General features: G+C 30.8%; 1 protein-coding gene across 1 annotated transcript; it reads left to right on the forward strand.

Moving 5' to 3' along the window:
- The first annotated feature begins 1,374 nt into the window (after positions 1-1,374).
- On the forward strand, positions 1,375-24,018 carry LOC127738132 (uncharacterized). Its single transcript, XM_052249260.1, has 5 exons — positions 1,375-1,944; positions 5,972-6,515; positions 9,746-10,001; positions 14,475-14,600; positions 16,980-24,018. The coding sequence occupies exons 1-5, from the start codon at positions 1,457-1,459 to the stop codon at positions 17,141-17,143; spliced, it is 1,578 nt and encodes a 525-aa protein (XP_052105220.1). The 5' UTR covers positions 1,375-1,456; the 3' UTR covers positions 17,144-24,018.
- Positions 24,019-25,488: the final 1,470 nt, after the last annotated feature.

Consider the following 25,488-nt stretch of genomic DNA (forward strand, 5'->3'; position numbering starts at 1 on the left):
ATGTTTCTACATAGAAATGGTAAGTTCACAATGGGGAGCTGAAATCATCTATTTTGTCGTAAAGTTTTGTTTTCAACCGACCCTCATTGTCAATTTCTAGATGTAGGTCAAGATATTAGGCAGACTGAATTGTATCTGTTGTATCCTTTATCTCAAGTTCGATGGGATAGTCCAGGGGCGGATCCAGCCATTTTTAAAAGGGGGTTCCAAACCCAGGATAAAGGGGGGTTCCAACTTTATGTCCCCATTCAAATGCATTGATCGTCAAGAAAAAAAAGGGGGGGGGGGGGTTCCAACCCCCGGAACCCCCTCTGGATCCGCCACTGTAGTCGCCAAATTTTGAATTATTTAGTGCGAGAACATCATCTATGTAGCGGGAAGTAAAGTTAAAGGCTAACTTCTTTTCTTTCTTCCCAAGAAATTTTGGATTTAACTTACTTTTTCCATTGAAATTTTAAAATAGGATTGTTCAAATAATCATATAAGTCGGTAATGGCATATTTTAAGCAAATTCCTTAATTTCAATAAACCAACTATGACTGTTGTGATATTTTATCTGTACATGTAGTTGTCGTTCAGCTTGCCGCCATTCACATTGATTTTTTGCGCTTAGATCTTGTTATATTTCCAACTAGACTGATAGCATGTAGCATTATATGGGTAACTCTGAGGTTGCGGATTCGAATAGTCTACGCCTTGGTGTTTGGATAAGCTGGTTGGTCTTCTATAGCTAGTCGTGGACTGTTTTTGTTGGTGGTTGTTTGTGTCTAATACTCTAACAACAGCAATCTACTGAGTTTTTGGTCGACTTTATTCAGAACGTGTTTTGTAACTCTTTCGTGTATTCGCTTTAATAAGCAAATGTAAATGGTTGTCTGTTCTCTTGGCATCTTTGTGTGTTTAATTATTCAAAGGATTGTCTAGTTTTAGATTCAAGGTTTTAGCTTGTTCTTTTGTATTCTTACTATACAAATCCTTGCTTCAATAGGTTTACATCATTGGTATGACCAGGATCGTCCAGTACTGGACCAGCTTTAAACGTTTATTTGTCTTTTACATCTATTCCCTTTTCACTTCTCCCAGACATGTCCAAAGCTAATAAGATTTAAAAAATCTTTTAGTTTATCAAATATACTATTTTTAAGTAAAACATTGTCTTTATAAGACCAATATATCAAATTTTTATCTTTTGCCTTTAATAGATATAACCAGTAACTAATAGACTTGAATGCAGTCAGAGAGTAAAGACCCAATTCACCTAGGACAGCAATATTTGTTGCTGACTTGTACACACCTAAAATATATCTTTTATGTAACCAGTTCGGGATCAATATAGTAGGTCTTATAATGTTCTGAAAGAAGGAAGTTAAAAATTCTATTTACAACATGACAACACTGTGACAGATTTTGTTCTTCCGAGTTTCGACTCACTTTTACTGTTTGATATTATTTTGAAATGAAGTCAAAACATTCATTTGCCTATTTTCTGTTATGTTTAAATGTATTTTTACTAGATGTGGTTTGTTTACACATAAAAGGGACGTGGAACACAAGTACTCAATATTACAGATTCCTTTCCAAGTTCGGCATTCAGAAAACGGACAATAAAGATAAAGCTAACAGTGAAGGATTTATTTATGGAAATATTACAACGAAAAACATATCTTTAGTAAAGCATTCACTGACGTTTGTGTTTGTAGATAGTGAATATTTTTTAGAATACCATGGAAACAGAACTTCTAACTCGCCAAATGCATGTAATGCGATGTTTAACAAAATTGATCAGATAGCATATGATAATCCTTGCAGACAAAATGGTAAAGAGGATTTTTTAAGACGAATACCTTGTCCAAAGGGACTACTTTGTCCAGATGAAGATGAACCGAAAAATCTTATCCCTGGTTACCAGTTCACCTATAGAGTTCAAGATTTGAAAAATCCTCGGTAATTAAATTCAATAAAATCAATTGATCATTATTCACATTTTACAGCTGATTCCTGTTGTAAATCTTTTCCATAGTTGCTGAATCCGACTCTTTTGACTAATCCCTTTTATGGCTTTTGATATTCTGTGTCCGGACCGATTTTCTGATTTGGCAGTCCTCAGAATCCCTTAATTATCAAGCCCTATTTTAAAGTCTATTCTGGAATATTTTTGCCAACTACATGTACCTCACCTTGATTCAGTGCCTTTTCTGTACACTTGAAACAGGTAAGAATTAAATTGAAGACAAATTACATGTAGCCTTTTAGAATCAGTTAAAAGTTTGAAATATTTATAGATCCATTTTGTCAAACTTACGATTTTGTTGTTTCGTTGATGGCCTCATTATTTTGTCTCTGACCTGTGATGTTTTTCTGATTTGAATACGAAAAACTGAATGAAAATATTGTAAAGGACAAATCCTATTTACTGCATAGTGCTTGTCAACATGGTCATTGGCACAGTCAAATCTGTTTGTTGAAAAGCTGGAAAAGTTCTGTGCTTTACAGTACTGATCACATGACAAAAAGTTGAAATGTTAACAAAATGGCATATTTTTTTTTAAATTTTGTGACAAAATGGATCTTTAACTAACTCTAAAGGTAAGGTTTTTCAAAATTTTACGTAATTCTGCAAGGCTAATCAAATCTTTAGTTTTTATATGCCCGTTTACGGGACATATTATGGTATACCTCTGTTCATCTGTCCGTTGTCAACATGTTGGACATTAACTCAAAAATGCTTTAACCAATTTGCATAAATCTTTGGTGAATTGTTTATATCTATTGACGTGAGCTCCCTTTCGTTTTTTATGAAATTTAGATTTTACATTTATGAGTTATGGGGTTTTATTCATTGAAAAGGGGGGATTTTCCAGTTTTCGGACAATAAGTCAAGAATGCTTTCACCAACTTGCAAGAAATTGTGGTGATTTGTTTATATCTATTGACATGAGCTCCCTTTTGATTTTTATAAATTTTAGATTTTACGTTTCCAAGTTACAGGGTTTAATTCATAAAAAAAGGGGGGATTTTCCAGTTTTCGGACAAAAACTAAAAAATGCTTTCAGCAATTCTTATGAAACTTTGGTGAATTGTTTGTATGTATTGATGTAAGCTCCCTTTAGAATTTTATAAATTTTACATTTTACATTTCTGAGTTATGGGGTTTTATTCATTAAAAAAAGGGGTGATTTTTCAGTTTTTGGACAATAACTCAAAATTGCTGTCACCAATTCTCATGAAACTTTGGTGAATTGTTTATATCTATTGATGTAAGCTCCTTTTTTATTTTCATAAATTTCTAATATGACATTGAGAATTAATTGAACTTTATTTGTTTATAGTCTGACAACAGATTTACTAAGTATTGCACAACAGCAAGAAATCTTTAATTGAATATAAATTCAATTCATATAACCAATTTCAAGTTCTTTGACTACATTTATTCAGAAACCTATAATATGTCAAATATTTAATTACAATCCAAATTCAGACCTGAATCAAGCTTGAATATTGTGTCTATTTTTGCCCCAACTGTTCAGGCTTGGACCTCTGCAGGCGTATCTAGCTGCGCTCAGCGAAGCAGTTTATTACATCTACCTGGCATCTACATGCATTGTAAAAGTCAATTTTAACTACTTCAAATGAAGCTTTTTTATTTCGCTTGACAAAATAAAGTTATTTCAGGATTGGAAAATGTCATGGTACATTTGTAAGACAAGGCTTTTTTCTATTATCTGTACCACTAAGCTGCCAACGTTCCTGATTTTTCAGGGGCCATGAGAGATCTAAAATTAATTTTTGAAACCTTCATAATATGAACTGAATTTTCTGAATACCTCAAGTTCAAAACAGGCATTAATTAAAAGTAGCAAGTATACATGTTTTTTCATGTATTTATAATAAAAATTTAGTGCAGACTACAATGTATAATGACAGTTCATAGGCAGCAAACCAACCATGAAAATTTTTAACAATGATTCAGGGTAAGAAATTTCCATCGTTGTTCTAATGGACAATTTAAAATATTCCCATTGTGCATGTATTTGGTCAATTTTCAAAATGATTTTCTCTGGAAGAAGAAAGAAGAATTATTCTAAAATATTCACAACCCAATCTTCACTAGCCAAGGGTTATGATCCAGTTTTTGTTCCATTTTACATGTTTTAAAGAGTTTACTTAAATTTCAAAATGACATAAGTACATGTAGTCTCCCTTGTATTTGTTAACATCTTACTAATGTACATGTAATCATCAATCAATTGTTTTATAACACTTGTGTATAAAAGTCAAATTACCTGAAGATCTGTGAAAATAGAAAAAGCACTAGTAAATGTGATGAATTGAAACCGTTTTTATCTTTATAAAAATTTTCTTCTATGCATGTACATGTATGTTGTTTATATATAGTCTATATATGTACATGCTATACAGGGTTGGCAAAGTATTACCCAGGTGGGAAATCCAGTGCTGTGCAATATCCCCAGAAATGGGTTATGTTGGACAATATGATTTAAGCAGCTTATTTTACATGTACATGAACAATATACACTTAATAGTTAAGACATTTGTAGTTTCATTGCATCATTGCAAAGTATATATGTAAATACAGGCAAGCATTGAGAGTTATTTTCAGAGATAAAAAATTCAATTTCTTTCTTTTCTCAATAATTTTATTGAAGATATGTCCAGAAAACATGTTTTGCACATTTTTGGATACCTTGTTTATTTTTTAGCTTTGTTTACCATGTTTACAATATAAATCAGTTGAAAAAGGTTTGACTCATCATCTACATGTATTAAAAAAAAAAGCATACAAACAAAACTAACAAAAAGGCGTAAGACACAAATTACTGATCTGAGACTACTTAATTACTGAAAGCTACAAGGTAGTTCAAAGCCAATGACAACTTATAACAAAAAATCATGTATGGGATCCAAGACTAAATAATTAATCAGTACACATCCAGTAGATTTTGTGTAAAGATATCATAAACAGTCATAGTGTGTCTTTCTATATTGTGATGTTACACTATTGTTTCAGATAAGGGTGAAGGTTTGGTACCATTAAAACGTTTAAACCCGCTGCAATTGTTTGCACCTGTCCTAAGTCAGGAATCTGATGTTCAGTAGTTGTCGTTTGTTGATGTGGTTCATAAGTGTTTCTCGTTTCTCGTTTTTTATATAGATTAGACTGTTGGTTTTCCCGCTTGAATGGTTTTACACTAGTAATTTTTGGGGCCCTTTATAGCTTGCTGTTCGGTGTGAGCCAAGGATCCGTGTTGAAGACTGTACTTTGACCTATAATGGTTTACTTTTATAATTTTTGACTTGGATGGAGAGTTGTCTCATTGGCACTCATACCACATCTTCTTATATCTAAGTAAAACATGATCTTGTGCAATGCCAAAATGTAAGTACAAATGTACATGTACATGTATTGACAAAATGTGGGACCATAAATGTTCATAACTGTATGGCAATAATATTTAGTTATGTTTTAATTTATTGATAATTAAATCAATGTACTGGTAAAATGTTTTAATTTATTGATAATTAAATCAATGTACTGGTAAAACAATATCCAAAGATCTCATTACAGAGTTAAATTGATGACCCTTTAGAACAAGTTACTCTAAGGATCGATAAGTTTACACTGATATTATCTACATGGAATTTAGATTAGTCTTTACTCAATTTTAGTCATATACTGGGAATCACAACTCAGGAACAATTCTGCTAATTAAGGGGTGCAATTGGTACCCATAAAAATACCTAAAATTGTCATTTAAATAATAATTTTAACCTGTCAGTCATTGAAAGCACTGTTATGTAAATTTTATTTTCATAACACACAAAGATTATACGAATCATTTAGAAGTCTGCTATTTTTTCCAACATAAAAGTAAATACATAGTACTGTATATTGTGTATTGGTACACATTTACATTTACATAATTCTATAACTCTAAAATCTTACTTTCAGATTCTGGTATTTAAGTATGGTAGCTTGTTATAGGAATACAACAGCCAACAATTGTTCATGGGTTCGTTCATCTCAGAATTTAGAACTTGATTATGACATTTGGCTAGTTAATGGAGATCCAGCATCAAAACATCAGAATCCATTTGAACATCAGTTTTCTTTTGAAGATCATGATATTGTGGAAAGTTATGCTGTATTCTTTGCTTTATACTTGATAATTATTCCCATATGGTTGTATGCCTATTTTAAACAGAAACACACAATCACAAAAATTTTAACAGCTAGCATTTGTCTGGAACTGATAGGAATATCATGCAACTTACTGCATTGGATGATATTTTCTGCAAATGGTGTAGGATTTTATGTGCTGAGTGTAATAGGGAATGCTATAGATGTCATATCAGAATGTTTATTTATGCTGACACTGTTACTGATAACCAAAGGATGGACAATAACAAGTATGGAATTGACTGGAAAACCAATTGTCTTTTCTATTTGGGGACTTTACACACTTTTGAATTGTGTGTTGTTTATTTGGAATTTGGTGAGTACATTTTATTTATTATTATCATGATTATGTACATGTACCATACATTGTACATGTAGTTCAAACATCTAAAATGATTTTATTGAAAACATATACATGTACTGGGTTTATGGCAATTTGAAAAACACCTGTATCAGTCAAATTACAATTCTACATCAGTGTTCCAGCTTGAATGTCAGGGCAGAAGGGTGCTAGTTGTTTGAAAGGGCACTTTAGCGCAATAACCCAGATTGTAAGGGCACTGTTGGACAGTGTATAAATTACCTTGAATATTGCTAGGCTCAGCTGGAGAACATTACTTGTATTTTAAGCATATTGAGAAATTAATGTGTTCCTGTATGTTGCCATTTAAATGTGATATCAGAATGATTATTTTCTGATAACCAAAGAATTGACAATACCAAGTTTGGAATTGACTGGAAAACTATATATATATATAGCTAATTGTCTTTTCTATTTGGAGACTTAGAGTTAAAACCAATTGCTTTTTCTATTTGGGGATTTAGAGTTAAAGACGAAACAGCCTATTGTTTATCTCATCATTTGGTAGAGCAACCCTGGATTGTTACATGTACATGACAAGCTCACCAAGAAGCTACAGATTACATGTATAGTGTCCCATTTTACGCATTAAAAGTTTCCAATGATCATGATGATGGAAAGAACATTTTTTTTCAAGAAAAACAAAGATGATGAACACAAAATATACTAATATATACATGATATATGTAAATGTAATAATTTACAGCCAAATGCAAGTACATGTTGTATTGTTTACAGGAAATTTTTACTATGACCTTGGATTCATTGCTTTGAGAAAAGACATCTCTTTTCTTGAAAACAAATTGTAAATCACCTGAAAAAAATGGTTACTTTTTCAAAAGGTCTGTGACATACCTGTTTATCATGTTTATACTGTTTTTATACGACCTTTTGCGGTCGTATATTGGTATGACGTTGGTGAAGTCGTCGTCTGAAGACACATTGGTTTTCGCACTCTAACTTTAGTTTAAGTGAATGGATCTCTATGAAATTTTACCATAAGGTTCAATACCACAAAAGGAAGATTAAGATTGATTTTGGGGGTTATGGTACCAACAGTTAAGGAATTAGGGGCCAAAAATAAGCATTTTTGTAACTTCCAGACATAAATTGTGTGTTAGTGTATGGATCTCTCTGACATTGTACCACAAGGTTTCATATCACACAGGGAATGCTGGGATTGATTTTGGGGGTAATTGCCTCAAAATTTTAGGAATTAGGGGCCAAAAAAGGGACAAAAAAACAAGCATTTTTCTAGTTTCATGACAATAACTTGTGTGTAAGTGTATGGATCTTTCTGAAATTGTACTACAAGGTTCCATACCACAAAGGGAAAGCTGGAATTGAGTTTGGGGGTAATTGCCCAAAACGTTTAGGAATAAGGGGCCAAAAATAAGCATTTTTCTAGTTTCCAGACAATAACTTGTGTTCAAGTGTATGGATCTCTCTGAAATTGTACTGCAAGGTACCATACCACAAAGTGAAGGCTGGGATTGATGATGGGGGTAATTGCCTCAATATTTTAGGAATTAGGGGCCAAAAAGGGGCAAAAACAAGCATTTTTCTAGTTTCAGGACAATAACTTGTGTGTAAGTGTATGGATCTTTCTGAAATTGTACTACAAGGTTCCATATCACAAAGGGAAAGCTGGGTTTGAGTTTGGGGGTAATTGTTCTAAATGTTTAGGAATTTGGGGCCAAAAAGGGGCCAAAAAACACATTTTTCTAGTTTCCAGACAATAACTTGTGTTCAAGTGTATGGATCTCTCTGAAACTGTACTGCAAGGTACCATACCACAAAGGGAAGGCTGGGATTGAGTTTGGGGGTGATGAATCATAAGGGGGTTCAAAAAATTTGGGGGGGGGATTTTTTTTTTTTTCCTTTTTTTTTTCTTTTAAAATTTTCCATTTTAAGTTGGTTATTTCTGATTTATATTTAAAAGCAAATAATAATGATATGGTAGGAGATACACACCAAACAGGATGTGTAAATTATTATATAATAAGTATTGTCCAATAGCAAGAAATTTTCAATTGCACAGTATTGCACAATAACAAGAAATCTTCAATTGCACAGTATTGCGCAATAGCAAGAAATCTTCAATTGCACAGTATTGCGCAATAGCAAGAAATATCCAATAGCACAATATTACGCAATAGCAAGAAATTGTCAATTGTACAGTATTGCGCAATAGCAAGAAATATTCAATTGCACAGTATTGTGCAAAAGAAGATACTTCGTATAAATTGCTTATTTCTTGACCAATTTCAATGGGGTTTTATTCTTGAATTCTTGGGGTTCTTTAATATGCTGAATCAAACAGTGTATTAAGTTTTTTGATTTTGGGCCCTGTTTTTAAATTGGTCCACATTGAGGTCCAAAGGGTCCAAAATTAAACTTTGTTTGATTTCATCAAAAATTGAATCATTGGGGTTCTTTTATATGCCGAATCTAACCGTATGTTTAGATTCTTAATTTTTGGTTCCGTTTTCAAATTGGTCTACATTAAGGTCCAAAGGGTCCAAAATTAAACTTAGTTTGATTTTAACAAAAACTGAATTCTTAGGGTTCTTTGATATGCTGAATCTAAACATGTATTTAGATTTTTGATTATGGGCCCAGTTTTCAAGTTGGTCCAAATCGGGGTCCAAAAGTAAACTTTGTTTGATTTCAACAAAAATTGAATGTATGGGGTTCTTTGTTATGCTGAATCTAACCATGTATTTAGATTTTGGATATTGGACCATAATAGGTGAATGTCCAATTTAAAATTTTTAAGTTCTTAGACCACATTTATTCTGTGTCAGAAACCTATGCTGTGTCAAATACATGTATTTAATCACAATCCAAATTCAGAGCTGTATCAAGCTTGAATGTTGTGTCCATACTTGCCCCAACTGTTCAGGGTTCGACCTCTGCGGTCGTATCAAACTGCGCCCTGCGGAGCATTTTATTCCTTATTCAATTGATAAATGGACTTTTTTTTACATTTAACAAGTAAATACAGACAGTCTGGGGGTAAAGTTTGTCACACATCAAATTCTTTTTTAAACCTTTATAGAATTTCATGAAACTATGGCAGAAGCTTTTTTATGATTAATTGATAATGACTGATGCAAATATTTGAAAAATGATTTTTGTTCATTTTCAGTATTTCAGTACAAAATGTCCAATTTATTTTGTAGACTGAAGTTGATGTGATATCAAATATAGATGAATGGCAGACATGGCCAGGTTACATCACACTGATTTTTAGATGTTTCATCATGGTATGGTTCATGGTAGAGTTGCGACAGATAGTTAAATACAGTAAACATCCAGATCGTCTCTTGTTTCTTCAACAGTTTGGTGCTTATTTCCTGGTTTGGTTCATATACTTGCCAATCTTGGCTATCATCAGTACACAGTTCTCAGCATTGTGGAAACATAAAGTCCTTCTAAGTAAGTTCTTAAATTAATTACATTGCAATTGAAAAAATATTTAGCTACATGTAGAAAAATCATTATTGTAGAAAAGCAAGTGTCTCTATATTTAGATACAGCATGTTCCATTTAGTAGTTTTAATTATTTGTAGGCCTAGAGAACGATACTGCAGCGAAAAGATGTACAATGTATCTATCAGAAAAACTCAGTTAGGCCATAAAATTTGAAGTGTGTAATACATGTACATGTATATCAGCTAAAAAGCAATTTGTTAATTCCTTAAAGGACAAATTTGAAAAAAAAGAACATTTTCCTCATAACCTGATAAACATGACAAATGGAGACTGCTGTTCTAGAATGCATTTAAATCTTTACATGTACATGTAGGTGTACTTCAGGAAATCATTGCCCATATCCTTGGACAAAGTAAAATAATAGAAAGATGCATATAAACATGATAAAATGGAAATGTTACAGGATTATCCCCTTAATTGGTACGTCCTGCTTAAAGTGAAAAAATTCATATTTTAATACTTTATATTACATGTACATCCTTTTCAAAACAATTTAATTTCTGATGTAAAAAAAAGAAAAGAAAAGCATGCCTAGTTAACAAATATCCCATTAAAATGGATATTGTTAACTCTACAAAGACAGATACATGTAGGATATAACAATAAATCAATAAATAGGTACAAGTTTTCATAATACATCACTATGTCCTGTTTTTTCTGTATATAAGTGCATTTTTGTACCTGCATAGATGTATGTGAGGGCAATATTTATTTGAAGTATATGCACAGGATATGTAATTAACAATCAGTAAAGTACATGCATCACTTAAGTTTGAAATGATGTTATCAAATTTTGTTGTAGAATTAGTAGGGAATTCCTGTGCCTATTGAGACTGATTACATTTTATTTTATAATAATAAAGAATCATTTCATTCAATGATTTTGTTTGATATTCTGCTATTCATAACATTGAGTAATTCAAAAGAAAGAAGAAATAAAAGAAATAAAATATTTTTATCCTGGCATCCATTTTCTAGTGTTGAAAAAAAAATTCCACGTATTTTAAAAAAAAATAAGTGTGGGTTATTGAAAACTATATATACATTGTACATGTATTTTTTGCTAATAATTGCTATTGATTTTAAGATATACTGTCATCAGGGGCATATTAAGGGAGAAAATTTGCTATATCTCTTTGAATTATGTAATGAATCATGACCATTTTGACAGTTTAGCTTAATAATTAACTTTAAAAATATCTCTCTCTCACAACTAGAGGTGATCTTAAAAATGTTTGTCCAGTTCTCCATCTGAACTAGGACTGTTACATGTATATGTATTTGAAATACAGAGACAAAAATTCAGTAGCTTTTATATTAAGTTTAGATTTTGTCATACTGTACACACAAATTGTTTTATTTTTGAAACATGTTTGCATGTACAAAATGTATATGTCTTCAGTCATTGTGTCAGCATTAAAAGTTTCAAAGCAGAATGTATGAAAACAAATTAAACAGTTGTGTCAACTTAATTTTTATATAAAATATATCAACATGATCAAGTAAAAAACTAAATCATGTTTGAAACATCTGGTGTTAAATATGTATTGTAAGTGCCATAAATATTTCTATGACAAGGAAAGGGTTTATCAGACTAATACATTATTGATAGATGTATTTAATGAAGTGAAGAAGTTTGATTATGGTATATATATATATATATATATATATATATATATATACTAAAGAGATGAGTAGATGATCATTTCTGTACACTTAAAATACTTTGTGTATTGCGTCTAGATGTCCTTGTTTAATTCCTACGAGAAGGTAACACCTCCCGAAACGAAAGCTGATTTTTATCAGCTATAGTTAGAGGAGGGGATAAGGCGTCTGCGCAATGCTAGGCGGTGTTGCCGTAGAAGTATGAAGTGAAAAGTACAGGTTCCAGCCCCGCTTGGGGAGGAAGTAAAGAATCAAATCTACTCTAACATTGTTAGGTTGATTTTCTAGGCACTTTATATATATATATATATATATATATATGAACTGTAATCAATAGATATAAATGCCAAACAGATTTATCAAATGTTCAAAAGGACTTTCCACATAGAATGTGACATTTATTGACTTTGTAAAATAATGGTGCATGCATGTACTTGTCATTTAAGAAATTTTTCTTTTTTTTTTGATCTTTTTCATGTTCATACAAGTATGTATACATTGTCTTAACCTAGATCTGGTTAGTCTTAAAAAAATGATACTAATGTACCAGTTAGAAAAATGCCTATTCATAGTTATAGTAAAGTCTACATTTAAATTATATAAGTAACATTAAACTTACATAATAATTTGGAGAGAAAAATGTCCCCATTTGTCATGTACCAAAAAAATCAGAGGACTGAAAGTGCATATTGATAACTTTTTTATACCATAATGCTTTCTTATAATTAGTCCTGTTTGAAGTAACTCTCTTTACTACTTCGGGTACATATATTTCTTGGTGGGGACTCACCAAAGATGATGAAACATCAATATTATAACTATCAGATCTTGCCCTTTGCTCCTTAGATTTGATTGTTGCTCATGATACATCTGAAAACATCCAATAAGGGGTCATATTCAGTTCGTCAGATAAACTGCAACATGTTTCTGAATAGATGTATTAAAACTTGTATCAAATTTGTTCGCCATTACGTAAAATCACACAGGTTCCCGTAAACTTTGACATCATAATTCAAAACATTTGACGTCACAATTAAAAAATGATTGTTGCCTGACGTCAAAAGGTGATTCGGAGTAGATCTAAGGTCATTCGGAGGCAAAATATAGCTAAATAACAAAAGTGTAAATACGTTTATAATGTCCTGAAATTCTATGATCTTACCATTTTATCTCCTGACATGGTTCATACATGTATTTTATGCACTGAACTGATTGTAATATTTCTCAACTTAGCAAAGCATTAAAGTTTCATTATTTTATTCATTTTTAGCATGTTTAGCTTATCTGACCCAAGGGGTCAAGTGAGCTATTATTATCACTTGGCCTCTGTCGTCTTTTGTCGTCTTCCATTACTTTTACAAAAATATTCTCCTCTTCTGCCAGAACAATAGTAGATAAAGAAAAATTATAAACAGCAAAAGTTATCAGCAAGACGAGATCTGCAAATAAATCAACTTAGGTGAAATTGTCACTTAACTCCTTATAGAAAGAGTTGCCCTGTAATGATGATTTTTTTTATGCCCCACCTACGATAGTAGAGGGGCATTATGTTTTTTCGGTCTGTGCGTTGTTCGTCCATCCATTCATTCGTCCGTCTGTCCCGCTTCAGGTTAAAGTTTTTGGTCAAGGTAGTTTTTGATGAAGTTGAAGTCCAATCAACTTGAAACTTAGTACACATGCTCCCTATGATATAATCTTTCTAATTTTAATGCCAAATTAGAGTTTTGTGCCCAATTTCAGGGTCCACTGAACATAGAAAATGATATAGTGCGAGTGGGGCATCAGTGTACTATGGACACATTCTTGTTTGTTAAGAAATATAAGATGAATAACACAAGATTCTGATGTTATGATACCACAATTATGTCACTATATGCACCTTTTTCATGAAAATGAAGAAGACAACTGAGTTTATGCAGTTTTCCATCTATATTTCCTTTAAGGAAACATCATGCACAGCTTTAATAGAAACAACAAAATAATTTTAGAAAAGCTTTCTTAAAAAAATATAACAAAAATACAGAACTCCAAAGAAAATTCAAAAAGGGGGGAAGTCTATAAAAACTGACAAAATCAAACGCTATCAATCAAAGGAATAAGTGAAAAGCAACTGCCATATTCCTAACTTGGTACAGACATTCTCTGAAGAAAACTAGAAAAGAAAGAAGAAAAATAACCTATCTAAATGATCTCAGCAAATAACAATAGGTTTCTCATTGTTTCTTGAGTGCATACTTACTTTTCCAATCCTAAATATATAATTGATGAAAATTAAGGAAAATCAAGAAACTAAAGTAGATATACAAATTTTGTCATGGTGTGTTGCCATGGTAACTTGCTTAATCATTTGAAATTTGTGAAAATGTAAGAACATGCATGGTAATGTTTTAATTTGCACTTATATTTGGGCTAAATAAGGAGTTATTGCCCCTACTGCTTTGTAAACAAAGTGTCAGAGGTCACTCAAAATAATTGTTTGATTAAAATATTGCATACAAGCTTAAGGTCATCTGAACATGACCCCTTATGGGATGTTTATACATGTATGTCTTACATGAGTGAAAGCATAATCTAACAGATCAGAGTAAAAGATTTTAATCGGATTGGAGAAACGTAAAAACTAGTATATTCACACAAAACATTCATAGACGAGAGAAAATTAGGACTGCATTGGTATTTATATGTGTAGTGTTATAATGTTTTTGAATTATTTTTTTATATTTATCATGTTTCATGTTATTTTTATTTCAGACATTATAAATGGTGCTGATTGTTTGTCATATATGGTACTCATACATCTGTTGTGGCATTCTAGGTCCATTTTGTATCTTATCAAAGGAGATACACCATTACCTACATATGAATTAGAAATAACAGGTATTTTAGAAGAACTGATTAGAAATTAACATTGAAAAAAATAACTAAATAATTTTAACTATTACATATGTTCATAACATATAATTATACCCCTCTAGTGAATACAATGCTGTCAGCTTATGTGATGTACCTACGACTTTGAGTCATGGTGTGTAAACTTCTAATGTGTTCAAGGTTAAATCGGGATAAATACTTTATCTTTTGAATGTTATGTACGTTTTTATGAATAATAAGTAAATTCATCAAATTGTTATAGATGACCCATTCCCTATTTTATGCAAAGTTTTGATAGTAGTCTAATTTCATGTAGCTACCCGAATTATTAATTTTCTTGATAAGCTATATCTACAAAATTGTGTGCAATTACACATATATTGATAAAATATTAAAAGACAGGAATTAATGACTCTATGTTATAAAACTGTCACTGAGAGTATTTTTTAATGGACAGAAATTGCTACTGTTCCCTTGACTGATTTTTTTGCTCAAAGACCAGGAAAACACATTTTTTCACCGATAACAGCACCAACAGTTGCTTTCCACTTTAGTTTTCACCGGAATAAATGTTATATGCAATAAAAAATTTGTGATTTTATATACCCACTGCATCACATTATCAGAGTTGTCTTATTAGCATACTTGGGTGTACAGCTGATGTCAGTAAGTACATCAGATACAACCTCACACTGGCAGCTGTTTCTAAACCAATGAATACATTTTTTTTAAAGTTTGAGAATGCCCCTTATACAAGATGACATTGTGTTCATCTTCTACTACCTACATGTATCTTCTCAACATATGTACTTTTGAAATTTCATTCAGCAAAACATTGACTTTGCAAATTCTCCAAACCGAGGCCAAGCATTACTCCTCTTCAAACTCAAAATGGAATTAAGTTTATCTTTTACAATCATCAATTATTTTTATTTGTGTACACACTACCCATACTTGTAACTTATTTTTTGTTTAAGAGTAAATAATGGGATTCCTTTAAGTAAAACAAGGACTTTACCATCTCTCCTGATGAAGGCTGGTGGTCTAAATAGTTCTTTTACAATGATCATTAACCTGTAAACACTGAGCCTGTGAGTTCAAACGCTTTTTGAAGGTATGTTCAACTCCCAATCTCAATTGACTAGAATTTTTCTGCTATTAAAAGGTTGGTGGTTCTTCAGGTACTCTTTAATTCATCCATCTCTAAAAACTGGCTGCCAGGATATAGAAAAGTGTGCTCAAGAGGTGTTAAAAAAACAAACAATAAATCCTGATGAAGGCATATATGCTGCTAATCTCAACATGCATTTCTTTGTAAACATTTGACCCTGAGTCATTGAAACTGCTGAGAATTTTCAGTTCTAGATGGCATATAGCACTTTTTTTTCTGATCAATCTAACTGATTGTTTGGGGTTTTCCTCATCAACACATGTATTTTGCCACTACTTTTATCTTGGCGTCATCTGTCATACAATGATTGTATATGGCTTAGCAATTTGCCATAAGCTTGAGTTCAAACTGTATGCCCACATCTTCTTTTTATTAGTATGTTTATAATGTTGCTATTTAAGTACATCGATTAACATTTGACAAAATAATGGTCCTTTAACTTAAAATTTTAATTTCAATAACATTTTTTTTCTCAATTTTCAGCCATCTAACCAGATATTAAGCTGATTTTTGTCTCACGTGTAACAAAAGTTGTCAACATATAGGTTCAGTCTGAGTTTAAAGTTTTTTATACCTCAATACCTTTGTCAAACCTTTATGGAATTGAATGAAACTTGAAGCTTCTTCATGATCTAGTTAACGACAGCCTCCAGAGAAAATTATGAAAATACTTTTATTTTTTATTTTTCCATTTTTTACTGATAAATGTACTTGTTGGTCAACATTTAGATTTTATAGTTAGGTCCTTTTCTCAGATGCTATGAGCATTATGAAAATTATATTTATACTTTTAATTCTGGCAAGGTGAACATGTCCATTTGGCAGAGTTCATCTGACTTTGACCTTTTACATGGTTCATTGATCAAGGTTAAGTTTTTGTAGTGTAAGGAATGAAGGTAAAGTGGCAGGGTACATCTGACCATGACCTCATTGACAGGGATCATCATTCATGTTAAGTTTATGAGATGCTTTGCAAAACATTAATACTAAAGACTTGCAACACAAATTCAGTTATGATCGGTAAAGCAAACAAACCATTTCAGCATATGCACTCTTGTCTTCTCCATTTTCAGGTTTCTTTGCTGATATTGAGTTTACACTAATTATAAATGTATAAATAAGTTACAAATCCAAAATGAGTTTCTTTCTGGTTGACTAATTTTAAAACTTTTTTACCATTAGATAAAGCAATTTTACTTCTTTCTTCTGAACAGGATTATTAGATGATCAAGAAACTACACCTGGATTTTTTAAAGGATCAAAAGCTTTAGATATAGAAATGAATCATAACACCATCCCAAATAAAGAGAAGAGAAAAGTGGGAAATGGTCATCTGAGCTTACCGTTGTTGGAAGAGGAGGATAATGATGAGTTCTGATATGTTCCTCATGTAATCTTATAAATGCTGTCATGTTTGTCTAGTCTTTTTCTAATATTTGTCTTTGCGATTTGTCAAATGGTCATATTATGTATTATACTTTTATTGGATAAGATCTTGTTGTAGATACATATATATACATATATAACATCATCATATTATTCCAGAATGATCATAGCCATTTTCATGTACATATATGTAAACTGTAGAAGTATTTTAAATGCTGGTCATTCATTAATTACACAACCTTGTAAATATTGCTATTCTTCCGACACTAGTCATTAGGTTTGATTATCATTTAAAGTACTGCCTCTCATATAAAAATCAAGAAAAAAACACCAAAATTGTCTAATAAACTTGAGTGTGTAAATTAAAGGTCATATCTCTTGATAAAATTGAAATAGAATTAGTTAACTTAAATAAAAAAATGTTCAATGCCAAATTGTTTCTGGTGAAATATTTCTTTTAAATTCATATTTACTTGTAGGTGTAATACCACCAAATCATAGTACGTCACATCCAGTTGCATACGAAAAAGTGTCGAAAAAAAATATTCCCTTGAATTTGACAGTTGTAGGAAATTAATCCTACATTTCATTACAGTAAAAAATTTCTGAGTCATAAACATATATCTTAGGTGTTTCAAAGCACCATTATTTTTTTATTTGGTGTTTCTATAGAATATTTTGGAAACTTTAGGTTACATGGTTACTAAAGCTTGTACACAGGTAAAAAAGGGGTGATAATTTGATTGGTTAACTCCCAGTGATGGTTATTTTCGTATATGCAATGAAATGTTACGTGAAATTTTGTCTATAGTACTGGACAGAATAAAACTTTACTTATGCCAAGTATTTCTTTATTTGAAACAAAGATAAATTCTGCACAATTTTTTGTAAAGTGCAAACTTAACAAAGACTAATGGGGGAAAATCAATGGTGGTATTACACCTGTATGATTGTAATTGTAAATTTATTGATGTTGTAGATTGAGAGAATAAGTATGCAAGATATAAATTCATTCATTTACCATTTATGCCCAGATTGAATTCTCTTAAAATTGAATCAATTGAGAATTGTTTGTCATATTTCTCTAAGATTGACAGTTATATTCTTGAAACTTTATAATTAAGAACACGGACAATGCAGTACATGTAGTGATATATTATTATAAATGCATAATAATTTTTTAATACCTTGTATTTTGAGCATAGATTATCAAAAATAATCAAGGTTAATTTTGAACAAATATAGAAAATTAATATTGTGTCTAAATGTGCTAAATTGATTTGATAGTTTTCCATAAAGGGTAGTAGCTTTACGTTTAGTTGTATCAAATAAAAATGTTATTATCATTATTATTATTTAGAATATATGTAGGTATTGTTAGGAATAAAATAAAGCAACCCGGTTTACACCGTTCCTTCCAATTTTGTCTGTATAGAATTCTTTTTGTATTTGTGATGCTGTTGTGATAGTTATATTTGATATCAAATTTTGCAAATGGCCAAAATGAGTGTCAATTTAGGGTAGAATTAAAGGAAGAAAAGTACATTTTTTTATGCTTTTTGAATGTTTGTATGTGAATAATATGTTATTTAATATATCTGTGATCAAATTCCTTTGAACAATTGTGTGATTTACTTTAAGTTTTGCACCCATTTTTACATCTGTTGCCAAAAATTATGATGTAGTATTTATATGTTTAATTGATTTATCTTGTACATTATATATTTTGCTTGGATGTGATTTTCTTGTTTATATTTACATATCATTACATTTTAATTAACAAATATAGGATGAACAACTATTATATTCATAAAAAATATTATACTAATCACTGTATAAATGGAATCAGCAGATTATTTTACCAATTCCAGTGTGTTTACATATCGTTTTATTTGAAGTTAGCCACTGTATACATCAATAAAAAAAATGACAATGAATCAAAAGATTTGATATGCTGTGTAGTTAGATAAATAAGTTAGAAGTCACAGAAACTGATATGTTGGTAAAATAATTCTCATAAAAACAGGGTCGGTAAGAAAACCATATAACATTTATATTTTCTTATTTTACAAAACCTCTAAAAACTAATTATATTTATTCTCAGGAAAAAAATCCCTGTGTGAACTGGGCTCCTCACCTTGAACATTGAAATTCCTTTCAGATCCTGAATATCTCTAATTTGAAGTGTGCATTTTTTAAATGTCTTTCATTGCCGTGTGTGCATAAAAATCAGATAGAGATTTTCTCTTACGTAAGGAATGAACAAAGATTCTCTTATGTCGTTTATAAGTATTAAATAATATATTCTAACTTGAATGGCTTTCAACAGACTATAGTAGCATTGAATAAAAACTTTAAAAGTTATAAGAGCACCAAATTTCTAATCATCATTAGTACTTTTACAGACGTGACATATAGTGGTATTCAAATTTAATGCAGCATGATAAATTTATTAAGAAAGACTGTTACAATGTGTGAAGTGAACAAATATGAGAATAAAGTAAATTGAATTATATGAAGTATTAACATATAAATATGATGTAATAACTGAATTTTTAATAGCGTTCTTTCAATAAATGTGAACAAAAGACTGGTAAAGAATTTCAATTTTTCAACATCTGGTGGAAAAAATCCAATGTTACATAACTATTACATCATTAGAAAGGTCTATTAAGGCAAATGTATTAAATATGAGTCTGCTTTAAACAAAACACAGTTGTATCATGCAGACAAACATAATTGTACTAAATATAGTTACTTTGTTATGTTATTTTAAATTTTAAATATCAGAAAAAAATGTATCAACAGTCATTTCAGGGAGGTAATTTTTTTTTAAATGACAAGTGTGAGCGACAGCTTCATTTAAGAGCAGTATTTACACATTACCCTGTAATATTTTTTCATCGCTTTATTTTTTCGACATCAAATATGCTGAATGACACCTCATGAAATTGCTTCTGACAAGAGTCTAATAAATTGTTCCTATACAACTTTGCCCTAAGAATCATGGTGCAACAATCACATACTTGTGTTTTTTGGTTGCTATTTCATTTACATATTTCTCAAAGTCTTCTTTAATTAATATTTAACAAAACCAAATGTAATTGTATAGCTTTGCAACAGTGAAAAGACCAGGATAAATCTTGCTTATTTACCTCTCTTAATTAGTCTGATAACAGAACTGGATAAATCTTGCCAATTTAGCCATGTTAATGAGTCAAACAAAAACTAGATAAATGTTGCTATTTCAGTTGTTTAAAAATGAGTTAGGTAACAAAAACTAGATAAATTGTTCTATTCAAGCTTTGTCCAAATCATCATACTGCAACAGTCTGTGTACCATTAAGGAATCGTACTAACTTTGATATTAAGATCACAAGCATACTGTTTTACTTATCATAGTATTTGTCAGCATATATTGTACACAGATTGTCCATATGATGTGTTTAGTTTCCAAAGTTAGTTTTTTACAAGAAATTTCATGTACCAAAGGTGTATATATTGTAAAGATTGTGCTCAAAGTTTTTTTTTAACCAAATTACATGTGCACTATGTGCATTAAGACACATCCAGTGTCCTAGTATTGTGTAGGAGCATTCTTCACTTAAGTTAAACTTTGTGATTTGAGACTTTTAATGATTGAATCAGTGAAAATATGCATTCTGTTGATAGTATATGAAAGTAACATATCGGTGTAGGCAATGGCTATATTTTTGTTTGTTAATTATTATCTATTTATTTATGAATTTAATATTATTCTTCACATATATAATTATTATTTTATAAATATTTACTTATTTCATGTGTTATTTAATTTAATTGCTATTTGTCTAGTTTTAGGGTATTGTCACATTACACTATATTGAAGCGTTTTTGTCTCGCCTTGATGGAGTTTAAAAGCGAGACATAGGTATGCTGTTTCCGGCAGCAGCGGCAGCGGCGTCAACAATGTATTAGTTTGTGATTAGGTCTAGTTTATTTTCATGGAGATTATTTGGCCCTGCCCCCTCAGTCATAGTCTATTGACTTTGAAACTTTTGCTTAGTTTACATGTATTAGTTTGTGATTAGGTCAGTTTATGGGGAACCACTAGTGGTAAGTCAAAAATATTTGGTATGCAGTGGTATAAGCATTGGCATATCTCATTTCCATGGAGATTATTTGGCTCTGCCCCCTTAGTCATGGTTCATTGACTTTAAAACTTTTGCTTAGTTTACATGTTTTAGTTTGTGATTAGGTCAGCTCAAGGGGAACCACTAGTGGTAAGTCAATGATATTTGGTATGCAGTTGTATAAGCATTGGCATATCTCATTTCCATGGAGAATATTTGGTCCTGCCCCCGCAGTCATGGTCTATTGACTTTGAAACTTTTGCTCAGTTTACATGTATTAGTTTGTGATTAGGTCAGTTCAAGGGGAACAATTAGTGGTAGGCCAATGTTAATTGGTATGCAATTGTATAAGCACTAGCACATCTCATTTCCATGGAGAATATTTGGTTCCACCCCCTCAGTCATTGTCTATTGACTTTGAAACTTTTGCTTAGTTTACATGTATTAGTTTGTGATTAGATCAGTTTAAGATGAACTGCTAATGTTAAGTCAATGATGTATTTGGTATGCAAATTTATTGGCATTTGCAAGTCTCGGTTCCATGGAGATTATATAGCCCCACTCCCTCATCATGGTTCATTGACTTTGAAACTTTTACATAAGTTACAAGTCAATGTTTGTGTTTAGGTTTGTTGAAAGGGAACGACTTATGATAAGTCTATGGTATTTGGTATGCAGTTGTATTAGCATTGGCACATCTCATTTCCGTGGAGATTGTTTTGCCATGTACCTTCAGTCATGGTTCATCGACTTTGAATATTTGCATAACTTACATGTTAAAGTATTGCTATTTTAATTTCAACATTTGCATTATCAAAAGTACAAAAAGGTGAGACATATCTCTGTGTTAACAGTTTATGTTATTATGATATTGGTTCTGCATATATCACTTATTTTCTCAATAGGACTATGAAAATATCATACTGATTCTTCACACAACTTTAATTCAAGGGGTCATATTTTTTTTTTGCTGCATCAAAACAGTTTGACAAAACTTTGACTATTTATTGCTTTATACATATTTAAATTAAGTACCAATCATTCTAACCAAAAGTTATCTAGATATTTCTCTAATTACCAGAATAGAAAGACCTACCATTTCTAACTCAGAATGAGGGTAACTTCAAAATAGGAGGGTTAGATTGGCGGGTTTTTTTGGCTATATTTCGAAATTCTTCTAAATTGCCTGATTCTTACAAAGACTGGCACTTAAATGATTAGTTCTTAATTGATAAATATCTATCTCATTATGATAAACAATGTTTGAGAGATGGTTTAATGAAATGTCTTAAAGGTCTTTTTAAAGCTGGTGTTTACAGAAATGAGATCAGTTTTTAAAAGCATAACTTATTTTGAGAATGTCTTCCCTGAATACTATCTCTTTGTCTTCAATAAGATAATCAAGATTGTAACAAAAATTTATTTTGTCATTGAATGATATATTTTCTTTTGATAGTCTTTTTGTATCTCAGAAATAACCATAAGTTTTTTTTGTATCTCAGAAATAACCATAAAACTGATAAGAATAAAGCTACCACACATTCTTTTGTTTAATTGGTTGACAACCAAGAATATAAAAGTAAATTTTATTATTAAAAATTAAAAATGCACCCATTTTTTCAGGATTAATAGTCATTTTTGAGATAGCTGATAGGAATATCAGGAACTACCTTGATGCTGTTTAATTTGCTTGTATATTTTTCTTTTTTCTTTTTATGGTGGAGGATATCTCATATCTTGTACTTGCAATATACTCAAACATGAAGATGTAAAAAAATATTTTCCAAGCTTTAAATTCGACCAGATACTAAAATATTTTAAGAATATGTTTGAAATATGATTTGATCAAATTGATACTCAAAACTGCCTTTCACAATTAAATTGTCCGTCCTTATCATTTTAAACAAAATTAAAGAACAATTAGAGCATTAAAACAAGTTATATTTTTGTATAAACTTCTTTTAGTACAGTATAAGAATAGATAGCATGAAAGCAAACCTTCAAATGTTTTAAAAATTTTTTTTTTTAATTAATTATAGATGTAAGGGTATTTGAAGGGATTTTGTTATTTATTTGGTATTTTATCTAATGTTTTTATTTGTCATAAATATGCCATTCTTAATTTGAAAACTTAACCAAGTAAAAGAAAAGCCTTTGGTATGAGGTTTATGTTGAATAAAATGTTTATCATTCATTCTTGTTCATTATCAGAGCTGAGATTAATTTTTCAGTTTGCATTTATAGGTATTCAGCAAGGCTGCAATGAATGATACTGAATTAAATTACCCCTAACTTTGATATACAGTACTGTTTATGCAATGTATTATGTAAAAAAAATTAAGTTTGGACAGGAAAGATCTTTTCAAAGAATAAATTGTACATAAGAAAAAAAAACATTTATCAGTATATACCAGTATTTTAAATAAAAAGGGTTAAATAATTTCTGATTAATCAAAAATATTGCATTAAGTTAAAGTAAACAACGAATTATTTCCTTTTAATCAATGTTTTATGTCTAGTGTATATTATTGTAGCAAAGAAAAGTAATTGATTGCCATATTTTAATTCAATTATGAATTTTTCATATTTTAAAAATATTTAACAAGTATTATTATATAAATTGGTACATGTACTTAATTTAATATTAAAATAAATATTATAAATTATTATGAATGTATACAAATCATGTTTAAATGATTGCACTGTGCTCAATGATTACATATTTTGAATGAAAATAAATGACTTTTTAATGTTGTATTTGCTTCATCATTTTATTATGCATAATTTTAAAACAGCATATTAACTGCAGATTTTGATGTGATGACTTGCATATTGTTATCGCATTTCTTAAGAAAAAATATTAGTCTTCCAAGGCAGACATGTGTGGCCTGCTGTCTGCATATAATAAAAGCAGAAATGGTGAAGTCCGTCTTTTAGTATTGGAAACCCCCAAATCCTTCAGATAAAATGTTAAGATAGCAGGTGCAGAACATTATGTCCTACAGCTTTGCAGTCTGTTGTTATCGTTATGATGATAGATGTTATTACTATACCAATTATAAAGTTCTGCTTAAGATGGCTGGCATGACCAGTCAAAATCTCTTAGGTCCTGCCTGCAATTAAAGTCATATTGGAAACCCCGAAATCCTTCAGATAAAATGTTAAGATAGCAGGTATTCAAATATATATATGAAATATAGGAATGCTTATCCTGCAGTAACAATGGTGTAAAATATTAAAGACCTGGATTCTTCATACCTTGTATACAGTTGACTTGTTACAAAGTTTCAGTCTGTCATATATCCTTTGTATCTGACCCCATATTCCTTGTTCAGCGATTGCTAAATAAAACCGTATTATTTTTGTCATGTAAATTTCTCACCTATTATGAATTATAGGATAAATATATTTAGTATATGGGATCCTTGCAAGGTCCTCCTGTTAATTAGATAGGGTTCACATGACCTTAATCTCATGTCATTAATCTGTGATCTATGTAAAGTTTTCGTCATACAGAACGTATCGGAGATACTATAAGCAGTAAGTCAACTACATTGGTGTATGGAATGATGGTACATTTCCTTCTGGCATGATTTATCTGACCATACCCTCATTTTCATGGTTCATTGGTCAATGATAACTTGTAGTTGGCCTTATTTTTATATACTATATAAAGCATTTGGTCAACTAATTTTGGTGTATGGAATGATTGCAAGGTTTATATGCCTGATTGGCAGGGTTCATCTGAGCTTCACCTTACTTTTATGGTTAATTTGGCAATGTGAAGTCTATCTCAGATACTGTAAGTAAAAAAAAAAAATTTATTTGGTGTATTGAATAATTGAATGGTGTACATGTCTAGCTGGCAGGTTCATCTGACCTTGACCTAATTTTCATGGTTTAAAGGTCATTGTTAAGCTTTCGTGGTTAGGTTTGTTTTTTTCTGACACTTTAAGCAATAGTTTATTATATTTGGTGTGTGGAATGGTTATACAGTGTACATGTCGGTCTGGCAGTATTATTTCAACTTGACCTAATTTTTATGCCTTATAGGTCAAAGGTGAGTTTTCTTGGTAATGTTTGTTTGTTTCTCAGATACTATAAGCAATAGGTTAACTATATTATTAGGTGTATCAAATGATTGTTAGTGTACATGTCTGTCTGAACTTAACCTCATTTTCATGGATCATTGATAACATTAATTTTATGTACTGTGTATTCATTT

This window comes from Mytilus californianus, unplaced genomic scaffold, assembly GCF_021869535.1.
Source record: "Mytilus californianus isolate M0D057914Y unplaced genomic scaffold, xbMytCali1.0.p SCAF_4, whole genome shotgun sequence".
Classification (NCBI taxonomy): Eukaryota; Metazoa; Mollusca; class Bivalvia; order Mytilida; family Mytilidae; genus Mytilus; species Mytilus californianus.